The 14,606-nt window shown below is 55.2% G+C and overlaps 8 protein-coding genes across 8 annotated transcripts; 5 read left to right on the forward strand and 3 right to left on the reverse strand.

Moving 5' to 3' along the window:
* Nucleotides 1-1,099: 1,099 nt before the first annotated feature.
* Nucleotides 1,100-3,903, forward strand: PHSY_001493 (likely ferric reductase; the record flags this gene model as incomplete). The annotated part of the gene is made up of 3 exons (XM_012332122.1): nt 1,100-1,236; nt 1,360-2,116; nt 2,209-3,903. 3 exons carry the CDS (start codon nt 1,100-1,102, stop codon nt 3,901-3,903), a joined length of 2,589 nt encoding a protein of 862 aa, XP_012187512.1.
* A 330-nt stretch (nt 3,904-4,233) lies between these two features.
* PHSY_001494 (hypothetical protein) lies at nt 4,234-4,515 on the reverse strand (the record flags this gene model as incomplete). Its single annotated transcript, XM_012332123.1, has 1 exon — nt 4,234-4,515. One exon carries the CDS (start codon nt 4,513-4,515, stop codon nt 4,234-4,236), a length of 282 nt encoding a protein of 93 aa, XP_012187513.1.
* A 454-nt stretch (nt 4,516-4,969) lies between these two features.
* On the forward strand, nt 4,970-6,745 carry PHSY_001495 (hypothetical protein; the record flags this gene model as incomplete). The annotated part of the gene is made up of 1 exon (XM_012332124.1): nt 4,970-6,745. The coding sequence occupies one exon, from the start codon at nt 4,970-4,972 to the stop codon at nt 6,743-6,745; it is 1,776 nt and encodes a 591-aa protein (XP_012187514.1).
* A 576-nt stretch (nt 6,746-7,321) lies between these two features.
* PHSY_001496 (hypothetical protein) lies at nt 7,322-7,657 on the reverse strand (the record flags this gene model as incomplete). The annotated part of the gene is made up of 1 exon (XM_012332125.1): nt 7,322-7,657. The coding sequence occupies one exon, from the start codon at nt 7,655-7,657 to the stop codon at nt 7,322-7,324; it is 336 nt and encodes a 111-aa protein (XP_012187515.1).
* Nucleotides 7,658-8,427: 770 nt separating this feature from the next.
* Nucleotides 8,428-9,320, forward strand: PHSY_001497 (hypothetical protein; the record flags this gene model as incomplete). Its single annotated transcript, XM_012332126.1, has 2 exons — nt 8,428-8,788; nt 8,878-9,320. The coding sequence occupies 2 exons, from the start codon at nt 8,428-8,430 to the stop codon at nt 9,318-9,320; spliced, it is 804 nt and encodes a 267-aa protein (XP_012187516.1).
* Nucleotides 9,321-9,735: 415 nt separating this feature from the next.
* PHSY_001498 (hypothetical protein) lies at nt 9,736-11,676 on the forward strand (the record flags this gene model as incomplete). Its single annotated transcript, XM_012332127.1, has 1 exon — nt 9,736-11,676. The coding sequence occupies one exon, from the start codon at nt 9,736-9,738 to the stop codon at nt 11,674-11,676; it is 1,941 nt and encodes a 646-aa protein (XP_012187517.1).
* Nucleotides 11,677-11,861: 185 nt separating this feature from the next.
* Nucleotides 11,862-12,914, reverse strand: PHSY_001499 (hypothetical protein; the record flags this gene model as incomplete). Its single annotated transcript, XM_012332128.1, has 1 exon — nt 11,862-12,914. One exon carries the CDS (start codon nt 12,912-12,914, stop codon nt 11,862-11,864), a length of 1,053 nt encoding a protein of 350 aa, XP_012187518.1.
* A 737-nt stretch (nt 12,915-13,651) lies between these two features.
* On the forward strand, nt 13,652-14,539 carry PHSY_001500 (succinate dehydrogenase; the record flags this gene model as incomplete). Its single annotated transcript, XM_012332129.1, has 1 exon — nt 13,652-14,539. The coding sequence occupies one exon, from the start codon at nt 13,652-13,654 to the stop codon at nt 14,537-14,539; it is 888 nt and encodes a 295-aa protein (XP_012187519.1).
* Nucleotides 14,540-14,606: the final 67 nt, after the last annotated feature.

Genomic DNA, 14,606 nt, shown 5'->3' on the forward strand with positions numbered 1-14,606 from the left:
GCTTCACTTTCCGAGAAACATGATTTCATGCACGTCAAACATCGGCGGTGACGCCAAATTGGAGCTTCTTCGCTCAGTCAAAATCTCCGAACGATCCAAGCCTGCAGCTGTCCAGCATGCTTTTCCTCTCGTCTCTCAACTGCCAAGCAAATGTCTCGGCGTATTATTTAATAATATAATATCTCACATCGTCTTTCCGCTGTACGCCACTTTTTCCGAGACCTACTACTTACTTTCTCTACCCCAAGGTTCAGACTTTTGTGTCAAACATCGTCGCGCCCGAGCTGGGGAGAAAGGAAAACACGTTCTGGACCCCGATTTTCTGCTTTCGTATCGCAAGCTCGCTTCTGCCTTCGTGTCAAGTACCGATTGCGCACATCTTCTCACGTGTCATCCTGTGCGATGGGGCCCGCTTTCGCTTCCATTGTCCTGGATTGCGAATCTCATTTCCTCCCGAAATGGACATTCAGGTCTTCTCGAGAATGCAGACCTCGGTGGAACGACCGCTTCCAAAGCCAGTCTTCGTCGGCGCCTCCGGCTCCAAAGTGAAGGTGCAGTGGGCGACAGATGCCGGATCCAGACGTCAGCATCGGCGGTTTTGGCCTCTACAGTGCTGAATGAACATACGCATCGGAAGCGAGCAGCTCGGGCCTTATCATCGGTTCTCGAGCCTTGAGCTTCGCCGCTCAAACACGAGCATCCGATTTTTGCGCTTCACCGCCTCGGCTGAGGGGCAGAAGGTGCCTGTTGTACACTGTAGCGACGAGAATGGTGTGATGCGTCAGGATTTGCTCGTGTAGCTGGTCAGGCTTTCCTGCACAGGTCGAAAGTATGCGACACGGCTCCACATAGCTCCCGGCTCCAGACCTGCCTCGCGCAGCCTGATGCTTGTATGCTCGTGAATCGATATCACACCAGACATTTATAATCAATGCCGTCCAGATTGCTATCGGATGGGCCTGCCCTCTCAATCTCTCCACCTTTTCAATCTCCTTGACTTCACCTTCCTAGCCTTTGGCTTTTCCATAAACTTTGCATTGCTCGCCTGCGCACTCGACGGGCGACTTGGATCACGTCGCGGCAAGTTTGACGAATCAGAATGATTGCTCCTCCCTGGACGCTGGACGCTTATGCATGGGAACAGATCGCAAAGCTGCCGGACGACCAGAAGGAATACGGATGGGCAACATTTCGACATTACTACTACAACTCGTACAAGGTGCCTTGTGTAGCTACGTGAGTCACCATCGTCGTTCTTCCTCATCCGTATATGCTGGAGGAATTGCATTATCGGCTGACGCGTAATATCAGCTGACGTGTGTCCACATTCCTCTCCGACCCACATTTTCTTTTCTACAGCTTCCTGATATGGAGCCTCTTCCTGTTTCTGGCTCTCGCTTCGGGCTTCAGCTCACTTCTCGCAGTCTTGCTGCCCCGCGCGCATCATGCGTTGTCGAGAAGGACTTCGTGGTGGAGAGGCCACATCTCTGAGCACCCTCTTGCATCCGAAAAGCACTCTCAGGTCATTCGATGTGGCTCGGGATGCCTGCGTTGGCTGACCTTGCATGTCCCACTCCGACTGGAGACTGCCGTTCTGATCGTCATGATGATCCTCAATGTCGTTCCTTACTTCAGCTTCTACTCGCTTTACGTCGGCCACAACACGTATTTTGTCGGCACGGACTCGGTCAGTCGGCGATCTCAGATACTTCGGCACCTAGCCAATCGTTGCGCCATGCTCGGCATAGGTCAGTTGCCAATGCTGATTTTGCTAGCGAGCAAACGGACGCCGGTAGCGCTGCTCAGCCAACTTTCGATGAACACACTGATGCTGTTCCATCGCTGGATTGCCAGGATGTGCTACTTGCACATCATCGTTCACGTTCTCTGCAATGCTCTCATCTTTCACTTCGGCATCGGGGCTCGAGAAAGCCTGAAGCACCCGCCAGTGCAGCTGGGCATCTTGGCAGTCACTATGCTGTCAGGTCTCGTGTTCCTGTCGCTCAGAGCGTTGCGCAAGAGGCACTACGAGGTCTTCGTGTTCCTCCACATCAGCATGGCAGTGCTCATGCTCATATTTACGTATCTGCACATCAAGCTTCTCCACCAAGGACGGGTAGGTTTCCTGACTAGAAAGCGCCAATCTGCAAAACATGGCTGGAGTAGGCCAAGCTGACCTCCTCCTCACTTTCTCCGTGACGTTTCCAGCTTGCTTTGCAGATCTTCGTCATCGAGCTTTCGGCGGCATTATGGGCCTTTGATAGGCTCGTTCGTCTGCTGGGTCGCGTTGCCATGTCCCTCTCGTGGCGCTACGCTGACGGCGCCGGCGCTACGCGTAAGGCTGAGCTCAAATCGTACGGTGACGGCGCATACACGCGTCTGCGGATTCAAGTCCCGGCTTCTCGGCTGCGCCTCGTTTCAACGCCTTCAGAGTCGAGGTCGGACTCCTCCATGGAGCTAGGAAAGGGTCCAAGACAGTGGTTCGGCCTCAGTCACAGCCGCTTGCGCTTTCACCCAGGGTCCGGAATCGTACGCATAGGCGCTGGCGATGATATTCGCATCACCATACCAAGATTGCAGTGGTTTTCGGATCACCCGTTTTCAGTGTTTGCCGTGGGACGTCGCAAGTCGGACGGTCCGAATATGGGCTACGTGGATCTCATCATTCAGCGTCAAGCTGGCCTGACACAGAAATTGGCCGTGCTAGCCCAGGAACTCTCCAGTTCGAAGGCAGACGGCCTGCGGATCCCCAACGACGATTTTCTGAAGCAAGCAGTTCAAAACAAGGGCAGGCGAGTCAGGGTAGTGATTGATGGCCCATTTGGAAGGAGCCCTTCACTGGAAGGCGCCAGACATGCCGTTCTGGTCGCCGGAGGTATCGCGATCACCTTCTGCTACCCGTTGCTTGTCAAGGCAGCTCTGGGCAGATTCACCGGCCTCGAGACCTGCAAGCTTGTTTGGATCATCCGAGACGAAGGCATCCTAGACGCCCTGCGTGACGGCTTGTCCGAGCTCCTCCGCGAGCTTGAGCTCCAGGGGTCTGCTTCGTGCAGGCTCTCGATCGACATCTACACGACGTCAAAAGCTAGGACAGTTCCTAGCGGCTTATCTCATGACCTGCGCCAGATGCCCGATGGGCAATTACCAGCAAGCCCAGAGCCGACCCAGCAAGAGCCGATCCAGCAAGAAAGCATCATGTCGTCAACGTTTCAATTGATGTCTTCTATTCCTCTTCCAAGACACACGGGTTCATCCATCTCTGTTCCATCGCCTTCACATTCTGCTTCGAAGCTTTCACCAGGGATGGAAGTGGGTGAACCATGTCATTTGCTCGTCCTCCCAAGATTCGGACCCATATATCAGCAAGTACACATGGAATATTGTACTGCAGAAGAACGGGCCCTGCAATTCAAGGGCGGCCTTCCGACCTCGTTGACTTTCGACAACAAGTATTCGCCATCAGCAAGCTCACAAGACTTTTCGGAAGCTGCAGCAGAGCCATCGACCTGGAAATCTGGCTGCACACCGTCACGTTGCTTAGAAAGCAGCCACTCGGCATCCGAAAGCGTCTGCAGTACTTCGCCGAGCGGTGCCTCTTCGCCTAAGAGACCGTTCGAAACCAGCCTGACATGGCAGGACAAAGTTCACAGCAGATTGTCCGTGTCCCATGATATCCTGTCGGAAACACCAATTGACGCCTTAATCCGAATAAGAAGATTCCAGGGCAGGCCCACATCGATGGCACTGGTACACAACCACGTTCCGATGGAGGATATGAAGGACAATTTGGTCTTCGCGTCTTGCGGACCAGCCACCATGTGCGACGCTGTTCGGAGCGAGGCTGTAGTGATGCTCAAACAAGGCTGGAACGTGACACTCGTCGAAGACTGTTTCAACTGGTGAAAGATTCGGTTAGATACGATCAGGGCCCGCCTTCCGAGCGCATCTGTTCAGGCAAATACAGTGTACATCTTTGCTAGTGTACGTGTGCACATTTTGTTCTCATGTCTGTGTCACCGCATGTTTAGAGGTCCGTGTCTGAGCTTCGAGTCCTCGTTAGCAATGGCGTCCGCTAGAGCCCTTGCAAACTAGCGTGAGATCTCGTCGTGAACACGCAATCCGCAAGAGGCGGGAAACAAGCTGGCCGACCGGCGTCACAAGCACCGAGCGGATTTCGTGCGCTGACAGGCTACTTCTGCGTTTCAGTCGCCAAGACTTGAAATGTCAAAGCACTCAAGTGCTGATTGCAGAAAGGCTTCGGACCTTGTCAATAGGTTTCGGACTGCGAAGACCACGCTGGAAAGTTTCCTCATGCAGGTTCAACTCTCGTTCCTGCAAACCTTGATCGGCTCTGAGAAGACTTGCATGCTGGCTATCTGATACGAGCGTTGACGCAGAATTTGAAGCTCCGGTTCTCTTGGCACCCTTGTCACTCAGAGCACCTATCCCGGCTCTTACCGAACAATAGGCAAGCTCTGTGGCAGGGGAACTGATGGTGGAATTTTTTGCTCGCATCGCCGACAGGCGTTCTCAGGCACATGGCACATGTCAGTCGCTAGCCGATTTTTTCGGGTGAATCTTATCTGATTGGACGCGCCGATTCTTCTCAGGGCGCTCATCGTGGACGAACTCCCTGCTCACAAAGCTCCTCCTCGCATCGAAACCAATAGAGTCGCTTTGCGCCTTCTGTGATAGACTGTACAGTGCGGCTCGCTACACAGAATGATCGCGCGGCTCCAAGCCGCCACTTTGTCCTTATGAAGACCGTCTTCTTCCTGTGCTTGTGCCCCCATCCCCCATGTCTACACCTTCTCATCCCTTAATCTGATATCCATCTCGACAGTACCATAAGCAGATCAACGCGATCCTTGTGATTCCATGCTTCACTGACATGTCGCAACCCTTACAATCAAGTCTCGCCGCTGGTGTCAGAACCAACGATAGTGCAATCGAAGCTTCTCCAGCCACGATGAACGCTGAAGACGTAGTCGAGACCGAATCGTCAATCTCTAGCATCGCCGAGAAAGGCCCTAAAACAAGCAACCAGCCCGAGCCTCTCGCCGTGGTACCTCACCTTGCTGTCAACGATGACGAGGAGGTGTGGTTCGTCGACGCTCAGTCGGGCGCTGTAGGCGCTACATGGAAGCACAGATTGCCTGCTATCCTTATGATTCTCTTCTTCACGCTCGGAAGCAATTTTGCTCAGTCGTCGCTCTCCCCGCTCAAATCCACCATCAAGAAGCAGATCCCGTCTGTCACTAATGCACGTTACGGAACTATCGCATCGGCCGATCACCTAGTCAATGGCATCCTGCCACTGTTCTCGGGCATCATGGTGGATTACTACGGCCCTAGCATCACCTCTCTTTTCTCGTCGACTGCTATCTTCATAGGAACTATCATCCGAGCCGTAGGAGGACAGCGTCGCAGTTTTGGTACGATCCTCGCCGGTCAAATCATCTTTGGTCTTGGCAGCACCACCATCGAAACCAGCCAATCGAAGCTCTACACTCACTGGTGCAGAGATGGCACAGCTGTCGGCCAGGGCCACCTAGACGATACCGAAGCCAAGCGGGCCGAAAAGTCGAACAAGTGGCACGGTGCCCTGTCGAGTGCCGGCTGGCTCGGTTTCGTCTACGGCCTTGACATTGCCATGGGTCGCGTGTTCAACGTGATGGGCAAGATGAGCTCGGTACCCGTGGCAGAAGCGACCGGCAAATGGTACTGGTCTTTCTGGCTCTCTGCCATCCTCTGCGGTATCACGCTTATCCTGAATGCTGCCTACGTCGCATTCGAGCGCACTCTGCCCAAGAAGATGCATGTGGTGACAGGGCGACAGCTCGCAGCGCAAGCAGCATCGACATTTACTGCGTCGTCTTCGAACAACAACTCTTCCGCCAGCATTGCCGCGAAGCAGAAGCCTGAGAGGACGGTGCTTCGACCGTTCTCGCAGCGCTGCTGGCAGGTACTGACGCTGAGCATAGGTGCGATCCCCGCGTCGTTCTGGCTGATCACCATGACACAGGTGCTGCAGGCGGGCACTGTCAACACATACACCTCCAATCTGGCAGAGGTGGTAGAGATCACTCGCGGCAAGACGGCGCTCATGGCAGGCTACGCATCGTCGGTAGGACAAGTGCCACCGATCGTCCTGACACCCCTCCTCGGAATCTTGCTGGACCTGTTCGGCCGACGAATGTACTACGTCGCAGGATGTGCGGCTTTGTGGGTGGTCGTCTTTTCGCTGCTTGCCTTCTCCACGGTCAACGCTTACCTTCCGGTGGTGCTCGGAAGCATCGCGCTCTCATTCAACGTGCTTCCGTTCATCGCTTCGATTCCATTACTCGTCCCCAATCAAGCCTCGATCGGCACGGCTTTCGGGGTGTGGAAGTGCTTCAATTCGGCTGGTTCGGTGACCATGGACGTTGCTTTCGGTGCGATTCAGGACCTCACACCGAGAGGCAAAACCCAGTTCCGAAACGCGTTCGCTTTCCTGATCGCGCTCAAGGCCATAGATGTGGTTTATGGTCTTTTGTACCACGTGATCGACAAGCGCTACTTTGGTGGCGTTCTGAAGCTGAACGAACGCCAACTCAAGCATAAGAGGGAGACGGAATCCGAGCAAGAGAGGCAAGAGGCGCTTCGAAAGCCGATCAAGAACTGGACAGCTGCTGGTTGCGGTTTGCTCATCGCGATTGTCGTCACCGGATATGTGTTGTACATCACCTACTCGATCGGCACTTGAGCCGTCCTGATCGAGCACCTTTACGGCATAAAGGATCCTCATGTAACGTGTGCTGACTGTTATGAAACGAAAGGGTATATTGACCGGTTACAGAGGACATGAAGACCGCATGCGAAGACTCGAAAGCCCTTGGACCCCGAGAAGCCCAACTTTCGTTGACCCGTGGTGGATTCCAGTCGAGATCGAAGTTGCATTGCAACGGATGATTGTGATTGAGCATGTCTCCTTTCCCCCCGATGCTGATGCAAGGTGGGGGGTGCCTTAAAAAACGGGTGGCGGCTGCTGGGTGATTGGCACAGCCTGTCCCGAGAAGGCGGTGGTGATGTCCATCGTTCGCGACACCACCGAGAGACCGATGCGTCTAGCACTGCGACGTAGGTTGTGCGGGCTTTGACACTGGCGGTACCAACGATCTTGCCATTCCTTAAGGTCAAGATTCTCAACCTGCACGCGGAGGCTAAGCATCGCGCCGAGGAGGCGCAGGCTGGAAAGACTGGCGTTGTAAAGACCCAGGAGAAGATTCAAGTAGGATCTATCCGGAGCCTCGAGACTTTCCGCTGGATGCGCGATATTGAGTTAGAGTTGCCGTGTACCTCGGAGCTTGTTGGCATTATTGCCCTCGGATGAGGCGCCGGCCAACGTCCATTGACCTTGCATCTGTTTGAGGAAGCGATGACCTTGCATCAAGAGATCCTTGATCCGCTCCAAATCGGTCTCGTGGCGGAAGCGATGAACGTCATCGCGAAAGAATTCGATGGTCTCCCATCGTGCTGATGGGTACGGGATGTCTCTGGTTGCGCGAACGTACTTGCGATACAGGGACAGGGTGCGCGAGCGCATGAGGAAGTGCTCGAGGGTGAGCTGGCTCGCCTTGAGGTCGGCGCGAGCCGCTCTAGACCATGTGCCCAACATTGGCGAGTGTAAGACGTGACGACGACGAAGCTAAGGTGGTGAGCGAGAGCCGAGTAGCGTGCACGAGGCTGAAGAACGTTTGATTGGCCATTCTTCTCGCCACAGAGTCATACAGTCTGGCCCGTCTCCCGGAAGTCGAGTTGACTTGCAAGTGGAGGAATTGGGATTGAGACTGTTAGACCCTATCTCAGTGTGAGTGACAATATGTTTTTAAGTCTTTCAGCTGCCCAGGTTGGATGTTCCTGCACTGTGTCCACGCTGCCGAGCTCGAGCAAAGACCGGCGGCTTGAGCGTTCAAGATGTAGTCTTAAGCGAGATCAAAATACGGTTGGACAACCTCGGCAGCGTCTCGCAGCTGCACGAGGCGTTGGATGGCCGCATCTCGTCCGACCGTCTGGCACTCAGGAAATCATGCCACTTGTGCTGCACTCGCCTCAGGGATCATGTAGCGCGCGCCACGTCTTCTTGCAGCCCGATTGACGGAGAGCTGGCGGCTTTGCGTGCCGTACCGCGGAAATTGGTTCGCTCCGAACATGCCTGAGGCGTGCATCCGACTTTAACCAAGAAGTCCAAACACCGGCATTGGGATCTGCAATGCCTTTTTGACTTTTGATGGGCAGATCAAGCAGACCGCAGGAGAGTGGAATTGGGCTGAGAACACTTAAAGGACGAAGAGATGTTGCATTCGCATGGTATCGGCCCACCATCATCATCACTGTGTCCACAGCCGTGCTTCGTCCAGGCTTCTCGTCCATAGTACTCCAGCAAGCATGGGAAACACCAACTCTGCCATGAATCGAGACCCGCCCAAGGCGCATCGAGCTCTGTGCGGGTTGCGCTACGACAACCAGTTCGGATTCGCTTCGACCAAGCCGCAAGGCGTCACCACGACGTGCTTCAACGATGTGGTGTTGGAACCATTGGCAACATGGGTGCTGCTATTCGTGCTGCTGCCCTTGCTCGGACTCGCCTTGAAACGCAAGCGATACAACTCAAGCTCGACGTCCAGGCTGATCAATTACAGCTCCAACGCCTACCGCAACGACAGCAAATTTAGCGGAAGACACTCGAGACTTCGCATCAGCATGGATATCTTGTATACGCTGCTCGTCGTTGCAGCGCTCCTGATGAGTGAGTAGCTGATCGGTCTCGATGCCTTGCTCGCTCTTTCGTGCTCCACTTACTGACCACAATCTTGTTCGCATGTATACGACCAACAGACATTCTTCAAATCGTGCGTCTGGCGTTAGCCAACCGCGGAGTGGGTCTTCTCCCCTTCAATTTGGCCGGTATCCTCATCGTGCTCGTCCTCATGCATCTACGCTCTGCCAGCCCACCTGCTGTGAGCTTGACGATCTGGTCTTTCTGGACGCTGCTCGTTGCCTTCACCTCGGTCGCGCTCGGCGGTATGGGCAAGCTCAAGGGCGTCGAAGACCGCTTGGGCACTGAATACCTGCTCAGCGACGAGATGATCGATGTCGGTGTCCAGGTCGGCCTGTACGCCGTATTTTGGATCGTCGAAGCCACACGCTTGCTGAGGACCTCGATAACATCGCGCAAAGCCGTGCAAGGGAGTGCTAGGCTTCCGGAACATCCTCAACATCAGGACGGTCTCGCTTCGACGCAGTCGGCTGAGAACAAGGTGCCGCTCGCCACCGCCTAGGCATGGCAAGAGTGGTCCTGATGTTCAAAGAAAACAACGTGTTTTTCTCTAATGTGATAGTCAATACGAGCTTCAGATACCCATACCGACCCGTCTGGCTTGCTTTTGCGTGCCTGATGCAGATGCTTATACCGTGGACTGCCACCCATGAATGGATCTTTGAAGGCCGACGAAGCCATTGAGTTGGAAATAGGAAAAGGATTGAAAATGAAGGCGTCAAAAATCCAAAGATGTCGTACTTGGCTCGTCTGCGTCATGACGCCACGGGCACGGTGCACAGCCTCGAAAGTTACACTTCTCCATAAGCGAGGCGTGCATGTGACACCTTGCCCGACTACTTGCACAACCATATCTTCTTGACACACTACCCTTTGTTTGCACTACGGTCTGAACACGGCTCGCCAGCCCACCTACCATGAGCGAGTCGGCGGTCGAGTTTGGTCACCAGCTGCCAGACCAGCTCCCAACGATCGCGGCGACTCTATCAGCCCAGCTCGCCTTGGAGAACGACGTTGCATCGTTCCTTGCAGAGCGAGCCGCGCTCGAACGCGACTACGCCGCCAAGCTCCAGACGCTCGTTCGCAGATATCGCGACAAGAAGACCAAGAAAGAGCAAGAAATCTCTGTCGGCCCAACACCCACAATCGAATGGAAGCATGCCCAATCCACTCTCGCAACTCACATCACCGATCTCTATTCCACACACGATGCTACCGCCGCCGACCATACGAATCTCGCTACCACGCTTGACCAGCTCTCCAACAGCCTGATCACAAGCACCAAGGCTCGCGAAGATCTTCGCAGAAGACATGTCGCCTTTGCCAGCAAGCTACTCTCTGATCGCGAAAAGACCTACTCGGACAAGGACAAGGCGAAAGCAAAGTACGATGAGCTTTGTCACGAGCTCGATTCCCAGCGACAGAAGCGCGAGAAAGCGGCTTCAGGAGATCGGCATGCGGATCGTGCCTCGAAAGCCTTTCAGTCGGCGGAGATGGACATGTGGAATGGCAAGAACAGCTACCTCATCCAGATCGCCGTGTCCAACCGCGCCAAGGAGCGCTTCTACCGCAACGACTTGCCAGCGGTGCAGAACAGCTTGCAGTCGCTCTGGACACTATCCACACGTCGCTTTGCCGAGTCGGCTGCTCAAGCACAGTCCACCGTAGCTGCACACCACGAATCGGTAGCGAAGAAACATCGAGATTTGGAAGCGAGAGCGGCGCAAGTCGATCCAACACAAGATCAGACGCTGTTCGCTGAACACAACCAGCAACGATGGCAGGAACCCAGTGGGTGGTCCTTCGAGCCATGCGTAGGCTTCTTTGATACCTCGGACATGTTGACCGAGCCTTCCGCCGTCACTTTTCTGCAGAATCGACTTATGCGATGCAGGAATCGCATCGCCGAACTCGAGCCTATGGTCGAAGCCAAAGCAAAAGAGGTGGATGGATTGCAGAATCTGCGCGATGCTTACAGCAAGCAGCACAATCTCGGTAACCCCGACGAAGTTGAGGACAACCTCTTCGAAGCGACTCGCACACTGTCTGCGCTTGAGATCGAGCTGCACGATCTCGAGGCCGAAGTGGAAACTATCGTGGCCGACATTGGTGACGATCAAGGACAAGCACGCCCTCATCTGTTCAAGCCCGCTTCGTTCGGTATTCCCACGACGTGCCACTTTTGTGGCGACAAGATCTGGGGATTGTCCAAGCAGGGATCGGTGTGCAAGCCGTGTGGGTACACGGTGCATCAGAAGTGTGAGATGAAGGTGCCAGCAGAGTGCAAAGCGGCTCCAGGAGGCGGCATAGCAGCCAGCTCCGGCTCTCCACGCAATTCTGCATCCTTGAGCAGACCCAAACGTTCCAGTGCCATCATCGCAGACGGCAAGCCGGAGAGAAGCTCAAGAACCAGGGGCGTCCCGCCGCCACCGAGCCGTTCCTCGGCACAGGCGGCAACTGACGAGAGCAGCGAACCATCTCCCGCCGGCAGAGCCATATTTGCGTTCCACGCATCCAGTCCGTTCGAGCTGAGCGTGGCCGAGGGCGAACGCGTCGAGTTGCTCGAGGACGACGTAGACGGCAGTGGCTGGATCAAGGTCCGTGCAGGCGTTGGCAAAGAAGGTCTCGTACCGACATCATACTGCGAATTCGGCGATGCTGTTCCTGGAGCACCAACGACCAATCAAGACACCGGAATCAACGGAGGTGGCGGCAGTGGAGCAGCGCTACCACAAGGATGCGGCCAGTTTGTCAAAGCAATGTATGACTACGCAGCGCAAGGGGAGGACGAGCATTCGCTTGCAACGGGCGAGCAAGCCGAGCTGACTGCAGTCGGTATGAATTATGCAGACGGGTAAGTGTTGCTTCTTTGCATTTGGCTTGTCTGAGTGACTGCTGACAATCGATCCTCGCTTCTCTAACGCTACTTCTCGACAGATGGTGCCAAGTGGTCAAAGACGGTCGAACCGGTATCGTTCCATCAAATTACGTCGAGCGAATCTAAGACGAACTCCGCAACAGCCTTTGCGTCTTATATTGGCGCCTACGCCGAGGATTCGTCGAGCAGGACGTACTCCCTGGTGCTAGCGCCGAAAGTGAGCGTGTCGCCTGTCCTGAGCTGATAGTATCTAGAAGTTGGAATCTCGTTATCGTTGACGTACGAGCCATTGCTCGACTCGAGATCGATCAAGAAGGGGTGAATGCGCTTCTTCTTGTCTCCATACTCGTTGGTTGTGGTTGTTTGACGGAACTGCAGCACGGCGTGCTGCTTGGAGCATGATTCGTGGTCGAGCGGGATGTCGGTGACGGTACGATCTCTACCGAGGAGATAGGCGGACTGGGCGCCGAGATGAAGCACTTGCTGCTCCTTACCGTCTTTGAAGCAGTACAGACGCCAGGCAGATTTGGGCTTGCGTGCTTCTGGCGGCTCGTGGTATTTGAGCGCAACGCCGTTGACGGTGTTTGATTCAGCGGCGAGGAGGCCCGATGGCGCGAAGTTTGGAGCATCTTCGTCTCTTTCTTCTTCAGGTGGCTCGAAGCTTTGAGGTGCTATCGGCGAGAGCTGACGTGTCGAGGAACGATTGCCGGAGCTGGTCGCGCGCGGCACTGGCGAGTCCGAGGGTGATGGCGAGCGAGGTCGAGATCGGTCGCTGCGGTCGTGTTGGTGAGTAGTTCTGGAGTCTCGATCTCGGCGATCAGATGAGGCGTCATGTCGATGTGATCTTGGATGACCGTCCGAGCCTTTGTGGCTTGATGTTCGTGACGAAGTATGTCGTTCACCTTCGGCGCGGTGGCTTCGGTGCGTGCTGCTTTGTCGCTCTTCGTCCCTTCGACGCTTCGACCCATAATCGTCGTTTGTATCTCTTGTGCGATGTCTTGAATCATCGTCATTGCGGCGGTGCTTTCGATTGCCTCTGCTGCTTTCTTGCCTGTGAGATCTGGACCTTCTGTGTCGATGCTCCTCGTCGTCTTGTCGGTGCCTGTCGCGCGTGGAGCTGCCGTATCTCGAGCTCGACCCGCGACGAGGCGAGATTGAATCTCTTCGTGGGCGAGACACGCCCCTTGAGCCGGACGCCTCGTCCCTCGAGTCTGTCATGTGTGTCGCCGTCGTTCTGCGGGAAGGAGTCGAGAAGGATGACTTGACAGACTCGAGCCAGTTTGGGAGTTGTGTGGAGCAGGGCCGACTTCCGAAACCCTTTTGCGAATGTTGAATCGAAAGGTGACAACATGAGCACGAGGAAGAACGGGGAATCGCGGAACTTGACGAATCTCAAAGGTCTAACATTGAAGCTTTATTCCCAATTTTCGGCTGGATACGGCGGGGAAAGTGAAGTGCCACTTGCGACGGTGGAGCGTTATGTCAGCGCGGCGAAGCGCTAAATTGAGACGGCGGAAGAAAATTCGTCAGGCGTGCGCGTTGAGGAGATTGGTTTGAAATCGACTCGACTCTGATTGGGCCTCTGAATTGCTTGCTGGCCTGGGAGCCTCTGTCTGTTTGAAAGCGTCGCTCACCCTTTGCCACTGAATTCAAGGAAATGCGAAAAAAGCCGCTACAAGCCGACTAAGTCAACTCACGGCAGCCCGCGTGTTTTGGTAATCAGCTCGGCGGAAGGCACGGCACAGCGCAGTGTCATCGCCGCCCTTCGAATTTCAGCACTGCTCGTCAGTCTCGTCCGTCCCCCAGCCAGGAAGAGTGCGTGCCGTGCGGGGAGCGCGCGAGCCAGAGTCGGTCGGTGATGCACAATGCAATATGTTGGTCGACGCCTTCGTTTTCCTTGTTCACCATCATCACCTCCCCCTCATTCGCACACACACACAAAAAGACAGCAGACCATGTCGCTATTCAAAGCCAGCAACGGTCTTCGTGCCGCCCTTCGCCCGTCCGTTGCCAGCACCTCGCGCGCTGCTGCCTTCTCCACAACCGCCGCTGCCCGTCTTGCCACGCCCACCTCTGACAATGTTGGCAGCTCAGGCAAGTCTCAGCACCTGAAGCAGTTCAAGATCTACCGATGGAACCCCGACAAGCCATCGGAGAAGCCTCGTCTGCAGTCGTACACTCTGGACCTCAACCAGACCGGTCCAATGGTCCTCGACGCGCTCATCAAAATCAAGAACGAGATTGACCCCTCGCTCACTTTCCGTCGTTCGTGCCGAGAGGGCATCTGCGGCTCGTGCGCCATGAACATCGACGGTGTCAACACGCTCGCGTGCCTCTGCCGAATTGACAAGCAGAACGACACCAAGATCTACCCCTTGCCACACATGTACGTCGTCAAGGACTTGGTTCCCGACCTCACCCAGTTCTACAAGCAGTACCGTTCCATCGAGCCTTTCCTCAAGGCCAACAACACCCCCGCCGAGGGCGAGCACCTCCAGTCGCCCGAGGAGCGTCGACGACTCGACGGTCTGTACGAGTGCATCCTCTGCGCTTGCTGCTCCACATCCTGCCCCTCATACTGGTGGAACCAGGACGAATACCTCGGTCCCGCCGTCCTCATGCAGGCCTACCGATGGATGGCCGACTCTCGTGATGACTTTGGCGAGGAGCGAAGACAGAAGCTGGAAAACACCTTCTCCCTCTACCGATGCCACACCATCATGAACTGCTCCAGGACCTGCCCCAAGAACCTCAACCCCGGTAAGGCCATCTCTCAGATCAAGAAGGACATGGCTGTCGGTGCCCCTAAGGCTTCGGAGCGTCCCATCATGGCTTCGTCGTAAGAGCATCGTTGTGCCACATCATATCTTGTCCTTTCAGTTTTGATCTTGTCAATATCAACTGTCTGTT

Source organism: Pseudozyma hubeiensis (genome assembly GCF_000403515.1).
Source record: "Pseudozyma hubeiensis SY62 DNA, scaffold: PHS16, whole genome shotgun sequence".
Classification (NCBI taxonomy): Eukaryota; Fungi; Basidiomycota; class Ustilaginomycetes; order Ustilaginales; family Ustilaginaceae; genus Pseudozyma; species Pseudozyma hubeiensis.